The sequence below is a fragment of the Podarcis bocagei genome (assembly GCF_964188305.1).
Source record: "Podarcis bocagei genome assembly, chromosome: 7".
NCBI lineage: Eukaryota > Metazoa > Chordata > Lepidosauria > Squamata > Lacertidae > Podarcis > Podarcis bocagei.
In genome coordinates this window covers 42,502,229-42,514,298 of record NC_138132.1, presented here as the reverse complement: position 1 = coordinate 42,514,298, position 12,070 = coordinate 42,502,229, and the positions used below count along the sequence as shown (strand labels likewise).

Sequence of the window (12,070 nt, the reverse complement as noted above, 5' to 3'; positions counted from 1 at the left end):
CTGTGCAGGCCTGGACTACAAGGTTATCAGTGTTGTCGCTTCCTAACCCAGAATAGGAAGAAGCATTTGAGTTATGAAAATTCAGGTCCTGTTGTCCTTTGTACATTGTTCAATCCTGGCCTGAACTACTTAGCATCGGGGTTTGACTCTGTCAACTTGGATTTGGCCTCATTGGTTCATAAACTGCCATGGCAGCTGGGCTCGGTGGCATTTTACCCCTGAACTGAACACCTCCCAATCCTTTTGTTTAACTGTGACAAACTGGAGCCACCACTAAGTGGCGCTGGAGGCTTACATTCTACAGCTGGCCGCTGAAAGCAGAGAAGCATACAATTGCCATCCTGTTTCATGCTGCAATAGTTTTCCAAAAAGACACATAAACTGTGTTCCTGGGAACTTGTTTTCTCTGAAATAAGCTACTATCCACCTTCCTCTGCAGTGCACAGCCAGCATGTATTATTGGGTACACTCTTAGTACATACGCAACTCTATAGCTCAATGGGCTTGGTCAGCAGTCTCCACAAAATCAACTGTGCACTTTAGCACAATTTCCAGAATTGCCTGTGGTATACAAGGTTTCCTGGGCAGACAAGTCTATGTGGAAAGCAAAGCTGAAGTATAATGGCACCTCCTACTTCACCAAGACTCACAGGCAATCAAAGTGTGGAGCAGATTTTCAGCTAGTTTCAGCTAGTTCATGGCTACGGGGTGCAAAATCACTGGTGCATTTCTTCCTGGCTCCTCCTAGCTACCAGCTACCATCTTTAATTCTCCATAATGTCCCTAGTTATGACACAGTATCATTCCAAGGGGCATTTGAGTGGATTTAAAAAGTTACAACCAGCAGCCACAGCAAAGAACCAGGACGTCTTAGTGACTTTTGTGATCCTTGCCTTCAAAATTCATCCCCACTAAAATTTGGTTTTAAAAAAAACCTTTAACACAGCTGGTCTGCTTCTGTTAAGTGCTGCTAATACAAAACCTATCTTATGGCAATAAAACTTCTGGGGGGAAAACTCACATAGAAAGAATCGGGGCCACCATGTCAAGGGATGCAATAAGAATGCCGAGTTCTGCGATCAGTGCTGTGAGCAGAAGGGCCCAGGTGGGCTCACCATTTGCCTTCCCGTGGCCAAACACCTGTAAAAAGAGATTGCAGAACAAAATGAGTTTGCAGTGCCTCATTTAAGTTTTGAACAGTTCATAGAAAGCATCTAAAGCTTGTGCTGGAAGTGAGGCAGGGGGGAGAGAGAGTGTAGTACTTTCCAGGCATTTATTTGTGAAGAATCAAAATATGCATTATAGCTCCAAGGGGAGGCATCTCAGCCTTTCCCTACCCAAAAAACATTCACTAGAACATCTGTAGGGAGCCCTCACATGCACAAGAGATTAATAATAATAATAATAATAATAATAATAATAATAATAATAATAATAATAATAGTAATAATAATAATAATAATAATTTATTTCTACCCAACCACTCTGGGCGGCTTCCAACAACAAAAGTGAACGCCTGAAACAGGCTAGCTCTCTGATAGCTACCAGTTTTCCACTGCTCAGTATATATGACTATCATAAGCTCACTAATAATTTTATTAGTAGGAGTAGTATTTTCCCTCTAGGTTCTTCACCCCCACCCCACTAGAGTTCCCTCCTTGGGTTTATTTTTAATTAGGAGTAAAAGCTTGCTTTCTTAAAAGACATGGAATCTAGCCTTCTCAATCAGAGTCAGCTTCCTGTTAGGACCCTATTTATGCCTCAGGGAGCACACCAAACTCCCAGATTCATAAGGCTCTTTTCCAGGAAATTGCTTGGTGCAACATGTACCAACCCATAAGAAAGGAATGATGTTGTCCTTGGCGATTGCTTGAAGCAGCCGTGGGGCACCAGTGAGGCTCTGCAAACCTGCTCCGCAAGTAGAGAAAAACGAGCCTATCACAATGACCCACGGCGAGGGCCACGCAAGGGTGCCCACCACTAAGTTCCTGTTCACGGCATCACCATATCTGCAGAAAAGATGGAACAAGTTGATTGAAAAGCAGCCTTGGATTTCATTAAATGGTGAAAAGTATATTTCCATGGAAATTTCAATATTTATTTCCCAAAACAAGTTACTGTTCATGCAAGGAATTTAAATTTAATGCTTTAAATATTAGGGCATAATGAAATGGTTACCAACAGCATCGTTACTTGCTAGAAGTCTTTAAGTAGAATTTGGACAGCCATCTGCTGGAGACACTCAAGCTTTGAATGTTCTGCATCTAGCAGGGGGTTGGACCATATGGCCCTCAACACACACAAACACACACACACACACACACACACACACACACACACACACACACACACACCCCTACTTGATTCTTAAATACACAGGAAACTTCAGATATAGCCCTGGATCCTAAAACTGAAATAGCTTAATGATCCAAACTCAATGATGAGACACAAAAATAACTGGGGGATCAGTGTGGATATACAAAATGATATATAAGGATGGTCTTTGACTTGGTGGCTCACATCTCTAACTGGATGTGCAATTTCAGATGCAAAAATAGCTGGCTACAAAATGTCTGTTATTTTCGACTGCAGATGCCATACAATCCCTTCCCACAACAGTGTCCCCGTTAACACACAATGCTAAGGCAAACAATGACTTATCACAAACAATAAAATGGTGAGGAGATCACAGCCATTTTGCAATATGCTGAAGAGAAAGGTAATTTCACACAGCAAAAATGAGAGGCAAAGCCATGATTTTGACCACATCGTTTTACACATGAAAGTGAAGCAGAAATTTAATGGTTACTTACTTATCTCTAAGAACAACCCCTTCAATGCACGCACCAAACAGCAGCACACAGCTGAAATCTGAAGGTGCACATTCCATTAAAGAAACCAGCCTGATTTCTGACAGTGTCAGTAAGACGCAACACATCCCTATAACTATAGTACTTGCCATAAAAATCCTTATATATTCCTTTAGAGTTGGGGTAGGGAACCTGTGGCCCTCTAGATGCTGTTCGACTCCCACACCCATCACACCCAGCCAGCATGGGCCAGTGCCACTCAAACTGCATAATGTTGCACTGCATGGGTAAATCAGAAGTTTAAGGGCAAGGGTGGGGAACCTTTGGCCTGCGGGTCAATCTCAGCCCACCAGGATGTCCAATTAGGCCTGTGAATCTATTTCCTCAAATCTACGTCTACCTGTTTATCAGTTCATGTCACTGGGTGACATCAACTGATGGGCATGGTGATGGGCAGGGTTCAATCCTGCTGGATGCTACTTCACTAGTGCATGTCCTTCGGGGAACATGCTGATGAAGCACACACCTCCCCCACCAATCAACAGTAATGTGCAAGTGGGACCACCCACCTATCAGTCACGTGGCATCAAAATGACACCAGAAGATTGGAAAGTGTCAAAATTGGCCTGCAGGGTGGATGGGTGAGATAAAGATCTGACCTGACAATCCAAAAAGTTTCTCTATCCCTGGTCTAAAAAAGGGCGGGGAGTGACTTGTAGATGGGACCAGTTACTAAAATGACACTTAGACGGAGATAAGCATTAGGTTGGAACATAGGATAATAGATGTCAAAATATGCAGTGTTAGGATAACAGCTAGGGCCAGAGGCAGCTGTATTAGTGTAGAATCCTGAAACATTGGAAACTATTATTTAAGAAAATGTTACTCAATTCCTCACTTAAATAGGAAGCAGACCACTCCAGTGTGAAGCAGAGCTGGGGTTGAGTAGGCATACAAAGGGAGAGTCCTACTGCTTCCTCCAAGTCAGTTGGTGGCGGCAGCAGGAACCTAAGGGAAGTATGGACCCAGTGGAGTATCTGTGAGGGCTTACCCTTAGGGACAACCTAAGGACAGGCCCTTGCAAAAAAACTGCAGGAACATCACAATGGGCAAACAGTCTGACCTAGTATGGGGCAGCTTATGTATTAGAACCACCACAATCTTTTTTTTAAGGATACAGACTAGAGACGTAGTTATAATAGCTAGGATAGTTCCAACAGGAATAGACTTCTGGGCATCTTTGAGGTCTCCAGATCGGTTTGAGCCAGCCATGATCCCTTAAAAGAAACGCAAGAATGTAGGAATGAGAAGCACTTCTCCCGCCCACAGAGTTCCAAAGTGCCCAGAGGTATAAAAAATCTGCCCGTCTCCGTATTCTCACCTGTCACTGAAGGGAAGAAGATGCCAACGAGCACTGTGAAGGAAGTTGCTATGTCTGCATAAACGTAAAGGTGAAGGTTGCTCTTATGTCCAGCCACATCAACAGATGGGCGATCAGCTTTCTCCAGAATCTCACCTTTCTCCAAGTAATTGCTCCAGATGTTATCTGGGGTGGGGGAGCAAAGGAGCACAGAGTGAACAAGTAACTTACTGAATGAAACATCTGCTCACTTTCTTTGTTAGGCCCAAGGAAAATGTTATCAGAGGATGATTTTTTAGGAAGTCCAAGAAATATTGTATCAGGTATCCTATTGTTCAGGAGTATCTCTCCCTCTTTCTCTCTCATATATATACACACACAATCATTGGGGGGGGGGAAGTGCACCACCCTCTTTGAATTCTGTGGTTTTACATATGAAGACAATCATCAGTTCCTTAGCAGGTCTTAAAATTAGGTAATTACAACCTCAGATGAACAACAGCACATGACATATTACACCGTGTCATAATTTAACATTGACTCTGGGCGGGGGACGGGGACGGACAAGTTTACCCAGGTTCTGCATCTAAAGCAAGTGGGTTCTACAACTTGTATAAATCATATAGTTTTTCCTTCTGTAGCTAGGAAAAGCAAAGAGCTTCACAGGAGGACCCCATATCTCCACACTATGACCAATGGAAATCTCATTCAGAACTCTTTCTACACACTAAGCAGTTAAGAATTTAGTGTCTTGAATTTCTTTTTTAAATCCAAAAGAAGGAATATTTTCAGGATGGTTAATTCTGTACCTGATCCTAAGTACAAAGCAGTGTGCTGCAAACATTCAGGTGTGTCACATCACTGACTTTAAGCTCATATTTTAAGCCCACATTTTCAGTGTAACTTCTGGCATACCCTTTAGTCCTCTGTACTATTTTAATGAAACCTAAGTATGTTTAACTGAAGGAAACACACATTCTTCCTCTTTTTACTCTCCCTTCCCCATTACTCCATAGTCTCCCCTGTGTTGAATTTCAGGTTGCAAGCGCCTTTATAAAGCACAATGCACACTGCTTGAGAAACAGAAATAATTTGAAAGGAAGGAAGCAGCCTTATGCAGAATCAGATCACCAGTCCATCTAACTCAGTGTAGTGTCACACTAATTTGCAGTGGCTCTCCAGGGTTTCAGATAGGATATTTCCTTTCCTATAAATGCTAGGGTTTGGCACTGGGACATCCTGAATGCAAAACATGTGCTTCACCAAGGCCTTTGGCCGTAACCAGTGCCATCATTATGCCAGCTAGGCCAGTGTGGTGTAGTGGTTAAGAGCGGTAGTCTCGTAATCTGGTGAACCGGGTTCGCGTCTCCGCTCCTCCACATGCAGCTGCTGGGTGACCTTGGGCCAGTCACACTTCTTTGAAGTCTCTCAGCCCCACTCACCTCACAGAGTGTTTGTTGTGGGGGAGGAAAGGAAAGGAGAATGTTAGCCGCTTTGAGACTCCTTAGGGTAGTGATAAAGCGAGATATCAAATCCAAACTCCTCCTCCTCTTCTTCTTCTTCTTCTTTTTCTTCTTCTTCTTCTTCTTCTTCTTCTTCTTCTTCTTCTTCTTCTTCTTCTAGGCAGCCGCCTACGGCACAGATCTCACAGGGGCACATGACTGACCTCTGAATGGCACAGTTTTATACTGATTCCTTTTCGTTATCTCTTATATGTTTCTGATAATATTTCACTTTTATTTTGTATTTTGAATGCAGTTTCTCAAAGTTCAAACTTATTAAAAACATATGCTCAACAATGTGGCAAAAGAGGCTAGTTGGCTTGGCAACTATATCAACTGAACAAGCCCAAGCATCAGCACTTGACCTGGAGGAATTGGTGACAAATTTTGCAAAGGAAAAGATTTTGATGTGCCTGGAATGGAAACTTTGAAGAGACTTGCATTTTAACATCACAATTCACAAGATTATTCAAAACGATTTGTGTGCTAAAACATTTTCTTTTGCATTTGAGAAAGATTTTCAAAGATTGTTGCATGACTTATTGCAATTTAAAATAAATTTAGCAATTAGGTTTGGGGCTTTCCATTTTTTCTACAAACCACCTGTTTTGGAAAACTGAGGTTAGCATTTGCGGGGGGGGGGGAGTGTAAGTAGTTAGCCTTGCCAAGAGTGCATAATATCCTGGCACTGGAACTGGACATGTCTCAATAATAGTGGAGAATCACATGGTAATATCTTTGCCTCTACCTTTCAAAATGCCACTAGCAGCTCCAGGAATCCCTACAATCTCAGTAACGTTGTTGAACTGGAAATACTCATCACAGAATCCAGAGGTTATATTGAAGCCTGGGCAGAAGAGTTCCGTCAACTGGGAGGGCACAGTGACGTTGCCAGCGACTGTAGTTTTGGCACAAACATCAAACTGGTCCCTTGAAAGAGTCCTGTTGCCTAACATGCAAACTCTGGGAAGACACAAAGGTTTGCAGATTTGTTATATATAAGCTTCATAGATTTCTTGCAAATCCACAAAAGAAAAGCTCTCCCCTGAAGTCCATAAGAAAGCAGCAGAAAGTAGATCACTTTTGAAATGCAGGAATACAACAAGAGCTTTGCTGGATCAGACCAAAAGTCCACCACCTCCTCAAGCATCCGGCTTCCCAGTCAGATGCTCCCAGGAAGCCCAAGAGGAGGCCATGAAGGAGCCAGCCCTTTCTGGCTGTTGCTCCCCAGCAACTAACTATTTGGTGACCTCTGAACCTTAAGTTTTGACAAAGCTATTATGATTTGTAGCCTTATTCTCCATGACTCTGCCTAATCCTCTTTAAACTCATCTAAGCTAGTGGTCATCAGTATACTTTATGACACCAAATTCCATAAATTCAGTTTGTGTTATATGAAGTAGGTAGGTGATTGACTGATTAATCTTGTGCTGATCAGTGCAAGTATTAGGAATGCACATTAATTTTACAAAACACTACCATTTCTTTGTCATCTTTTTTTCTTCTTTACTACAGAAAACTACCCTCAAGCATTTTAGTCTTTCCATGCAGAGAAAAATGCAACCTAAACATTTGGAGGACCCTTTTCTGCACTTTTCCTTTGCTCTAAAAAGACACCGAAGGTCTTCTTTTCTCTTAAATACTCATTATCTCTTGCTCTTCCCTATGTTCCTTCCCTAAACTTGCATTTCTCCCTCCCTTAAAGTTAATCTAGAGGTGGGAAAACTTCTCTCTCCATTGAGGGCCAACATTTGTATTTTCATCCTTATTTTTCAGGTGAGTGGACTGGATTGGAAGGGGCAGTATTTCATTTGATAAAAATAAATTTATGCATGTTCCCCTCTTTTCCCAGCTGTATGGGCTTGGGGGGGGGGAAGTCCCATCTCCCAACCCAACAGCTAGGATTTTTTTCTTTTCATTGATAGCACTATTGTAAGGAGATTTCAAACAACTCTGTTTCAATTGTTGGCATTTACTTACGGAAAAACAGGTGGCTCAAAGATGGATTTGATTGCTCCAGCATAGATGGACAAGATGGATATTATGACACAAGCCAAAAACAGAGATGCAAATTTGTTGACATATTTCACGCCTACAAAGACTACCACAGCCATGAACGTGAGGAACAAGGTCCCATACACTCGCATGTTATTCAGCGTGGCATTGGAAGTGTCGTGGGCCCCAGTTGGATGGAAAATGGCCGCTTGAGGAGCAATGTATGTCTGAAACAGTTAGAACACAGTGTCTACAACAAAAAGAAAGCAATTTATGATGTCCTTAGGTTCAACAGGACATCCCTGGCAAAACACATATATATCCAAACTAAACCAAATTTACGTCTTGAGTAGCCAATGATCATAAACAAACATGAACCAAACAATTTTTTTATCAATTTTGCAAGATTCCAGCATGTAATATGTCTTCACAGTGGTGCCTTCCGAAGTTTAAGGAAGTTCTGAAGGCTTAACTCTGCTCAGTGACTTTCAGAGAGTAATCTCTCTTGCAGATTTTGTGCTGTGGGGGTTCATGGATTTTAATGTTGCTTTACTACTTTAATTTATGGAATTGTTTTTGCTTCTGTTTTCTTCCTTTATTTTTTATATCATAATGTAGCAAAACAATTTTAGATGATGTGAAATCTGTATTGTGAATATAATTTCCTCAAAAAGCAGGATATACATTTAATAAATAAGTAGATGAAATACCCTTAAGGTATTATTTTAAGGCTCTCTGGAACTGTGAGCAAGGCAAGCAAGGCACTGGGCTTTGTTAAGGAGGCAGGAGGGCTCTGGGACTCTGCTAGAGCCCTTGTGACTCCTCAAAGCTGGGTAGGAATCCCAGCATGGGGGGGCAGTTCTGGAGGGTCCTGACTTTACGCATTTTTTTGTCTACATGTGAACTCCTGGAACTGAACCCTTGTGTAAGATGAGATTTGCCTGTAATTCTAACATGTTTCATCTTTCCCTGAAATGTATTTGTCACTACTTACTAGCAAAATTTCAATGGCACCAAGGATGTACATAGCGCCTGCGAATGTTGTCCCCAAGTAAAAGCACAGTCCCACTGCGCCACCAAATTCAGGGCCCAATGATCTTGAGATCATGAAGTATGAACCACCAGCTATAAAGTTAAAGAGAGAGAAATGTTTTCTGTAGGATTACACAAAGAACAATTGTAAGCTAGATGTCCAAAAAGAAGAATCAGAAGAAAAAGTTGCTTTACGTAAATTAGGTACATTTTTTTTCTATGCTTATTGAAAACAGGCATCATTTTCGTAACTAACAATAGCTCTGCTAAATGAACTCAGTGAATACAGAATGTTTCAGAACTTGGCTCAAATAAGTTTTGCTCTTTTGTTTCCCAAACAAAAAATTTTGCACCTGAAATACTAACAAATTTATTATGACATAAGCAAGTGTTTCTCAAACTTGGGTCCCCAGTTGGTATAAGAAGTGGAAAGAAAATATAGGTTAGTATGCAAACTCATAGTGGGTTTTTTTTAAAAAAAGCTCTCAAACTGCAGTGCCTTCTCATTTGAAATATTGCTTTCATAACTACAAGGGAAATTATCTTTTCCATAAAAATGAAAACAGGCCCATGGGATTCTAGAAGCAACCGGTCACCATTGGGATTGTGTGAGCACATGCATACAGGCACATGTCCCCAGTGCAGAACAGCATTCCCAGTACAGCAAAGTGTATAAATCTATTAGCACCAAGTTCATCCGGTTAAAAGGGAACGGAGGAAAAAGAGAATTCAGCCATCCAAACCATGCCAAACCTAACAGCTTGCATTTTCTTTCACTCACAATGTAACCAGGCAAAAGATATCACCATAGCCAATTTTCCATCTTGCTGAATGTCATGATAGAGTGGTAGGCATACTCATTCATTTTGGCTTAAGTGCCAATTCCATGCAAACTAGTGCAATGAACAGAGGCCAAACCTTATAGATTACATTCAGGATCAATGTACAAGAGAAGCCAATCTATTAAGCTTGAAAGGATACATGCTTCCTGTACTCATCTACTCATCTACTTGGTACACGGATTCCAAGTGGTTTAAAACAGCATCTACAATGGTTAAGTTACACAGTACCTGGAACGACACCATTTGTTGCAATAGCACTCATCGATATGGCTGTCAGCATAGTCTGTGAATAGGGAAAAAATGGATGTTTACTTTGCAAGGAAGACTACAGCTGTTCCACTATGCTACCCTTCCTCCACCTGTAGTTCAGATATTTTGAACTACAACTCCCATCATCCCTGATCACTAACCAAACTGGCTGAGAGCACAGCAGGCTGTATTATGAAGGTAGAAACCACCAAGTCTGAAAACACAACACATTTTGGTGAATTCCCAAAGCCCCTCTCTACTCACTTTCCCTTTTCGTGTGAATAATGTGTGAAGAGGATTTATTTACTTTATTTATTATTACGTTTATAGCCTACCTTTTCTCCAAGAAGCTCAAGGTAGTGCACACCTTTCTCCCCATCTCCTAATTTTATTCTCACAACAAACTTGTGAAGTAGGTTAGACCGAGAGACAGTGACTGGCCCAAGGTCACCTTCATGGCTGTGTGAGGATTTGAAGTGTGGTCTCCCAAATCCTAGTCCAGCACTCTAACCCCTACTCCACACTGGTTTGGTTTGTTGCCTTTCAGCTGCCTGGCCACTATTACAAAGTGGAGATAATGCACAAACTTTTACAGGGTTTTTATTAATTTTTCCACGGCTTTTGTAGTGGACAAGAGTGTGCTAGACTTTTTTCATTATCGCTCTCCTTTCTGTGTTCTGTAGCCAAAGTATTAGATTTATGGTGCTCTCAGTGAACTATAGTGCCCTGCAAGATAAGTCTCTTCCACAGAGCTGGCAATTTAGACAGCGGGAAAGACAAAAAGGAAAGGGGTCACACAAGAGAGACACACAAGCAAAATAAATGGCCAAGTTGGTTGAGGCACTGAGGCACCCAAGCAAGGTAAGCAGGCAGACATTCCCCCAACTAAACACCCACTGTTTTCTATCTTTTAGGAAATAATACGGATATTACATGATTGGGCAAGGAGTCTTATTATGCAAAAGGAGGCAGGCAGGAAGGCATCTTGAAGAGAAGAGCTTTGCAACAGAGTCGTGTACTCACACAGCAGCAGCAGATTAAGACAATCAGGAAGGACTGCAGAACACCAGCCGTTCCCACCATCCATGTCAATCGCAGAAAGAGAATGACCCCAAATATATTCTGCATACACGGCAGGTAAACACCCATCAAGGTGCCCATGCTGGGTGACTGAAAAAGACACGAGGTATGTAAATCAAGCCTCATTCCACAGTGAGTAATTCAGTAGTATTGCATGTACTGGTTATTGGCATTGATCCAGGGATGTCAATTTGGCATCTGTGAGCATTAGTGTGGCTGGAAGTACCTCCTATGGTGCCTAAAAAGGTCTTAATAAGCATCCATAAAAAAAAACCACAAGGATTACTTTTTCTGCCCATTCCCTGTTTCCACTGGCTCAGCCTTTCTGACATTAAACGTGACTTTCCTACATAAAATGTGCCACCTCAGAGATCCTTGCATTTCACTGGGTGCCAGAATTGGACAATCTTCCTCTGTTCTGTTCTGAACAGTTGCAAATAGCTTAGCTCTTGTAGGAAAGTGCAATGGATAGCTCAGGTATTTGCCCTCTCCGTGTAAGTTGTGGGTCTACTGTATATGAAACAACCTGAATTTACTTGAATTTGATTATTGAACATAAGTATAATAATCGAAGTTGTTCATTCTGGGTTTTGGCCAAAAGGATCCTGCTATGTCTTACAAACACGAAACACACAATAGAACTTGTGTCTAGGGTCTAAACTGCAGCACAGCTTCTAGTCTTCAAAAGACTGTCTCTCCCTTCCAAACCTGCCTGCTGGCCAAGGACTTCAATGAGAGTCCTGCTACCTTTAGAGGTTAGATATGTGTCAACCCTAAAACAGGGTCTTGTCCGTGGTGGTGCCCCCAGACTTTGGCATTCTCTTCTGAGAAATGTTTACCTCCTAGAAATGTTACTGGGCAGCCACCTTCCCTCCATTTCAGCACCAAGTTAAAATCATTTTAAGAACTTGAGCATTCTGAGAGAGAAGAGTAGGAAAGTTTTAAGGTGCTGTTGGTATTATAGCTGTTTTTATTTTAGAATGAAGTCTGTATTTTTAGTGTTTTAATTAATGTTGTTAGCCACCTTGCATAGGCAGGCTTGTAGAAAGGCAACTACCACTTCTGAAGGGCCAGCAATCCAAAACCACTCAAACTACCACTTTCTCCACATCTCTTTTGCCTCTAGAATGGGAAACAAGGTGACGGGGTGTGTGTGTGTGTGTGTTGTTATTTGCCTTGTCAGGCGGAAGGGACAGGCAG

At 41.8% G+C, this 12,070-nt stretch overlaps 1 protein-coding gene across 2 annotated transcripts in view; it reads right to left on the bottom strand.

The window, feature by feature from the left end:
* The window catches only part of SLC12A4 (solute carrier family 12 member 4), a 59,276-nt gene that overhangs the window by 15,303 nt on the left and 31,903 nt on the right, over positions 1–12,070 (bottom strand). For both annotated transcript variants that reach the window (XM_081202692.1, XM_081202693.1), the window contains 10 exons: positions 10,814–10,960; positions 9,770–9,824; positions 8,662–8,792; positions 7,653–7,894; positions 6,421–6,635; positions 4,192–4,356; positions 3,989–4,087; positions 2,814–2,871; positions 1,835–2,009; positions 1,022–1,140 (listed from right to left, as the gene is read on the bottom strand). In XM_081202692.1, coding sequence (XP_081058818.1) covers positions 1,022–1,140; positions 1,835–2,009; positions 2,814–2,871; positions 3,989–4,087; positions 4,192–4,356; positions 6,421–6,635; positions 7,653–7,894; positions 8,662–8,792; positions 9,770–9,824; positions 10,814–10,960 — 1,406 coding nt within the window. The remainder of the gene's footprint in view (positions 1–1,021; positions 1,141–1,834; positions 2,010–2,813; positions 2,872–3,988; positions 4,088–4,191; positions 4,357–6,420; positions 6,636–7,652; positions 7,895–8,661; positions 8,793–9,769; positions 9,825–10,813; positions 10,961–12,070) is intronic.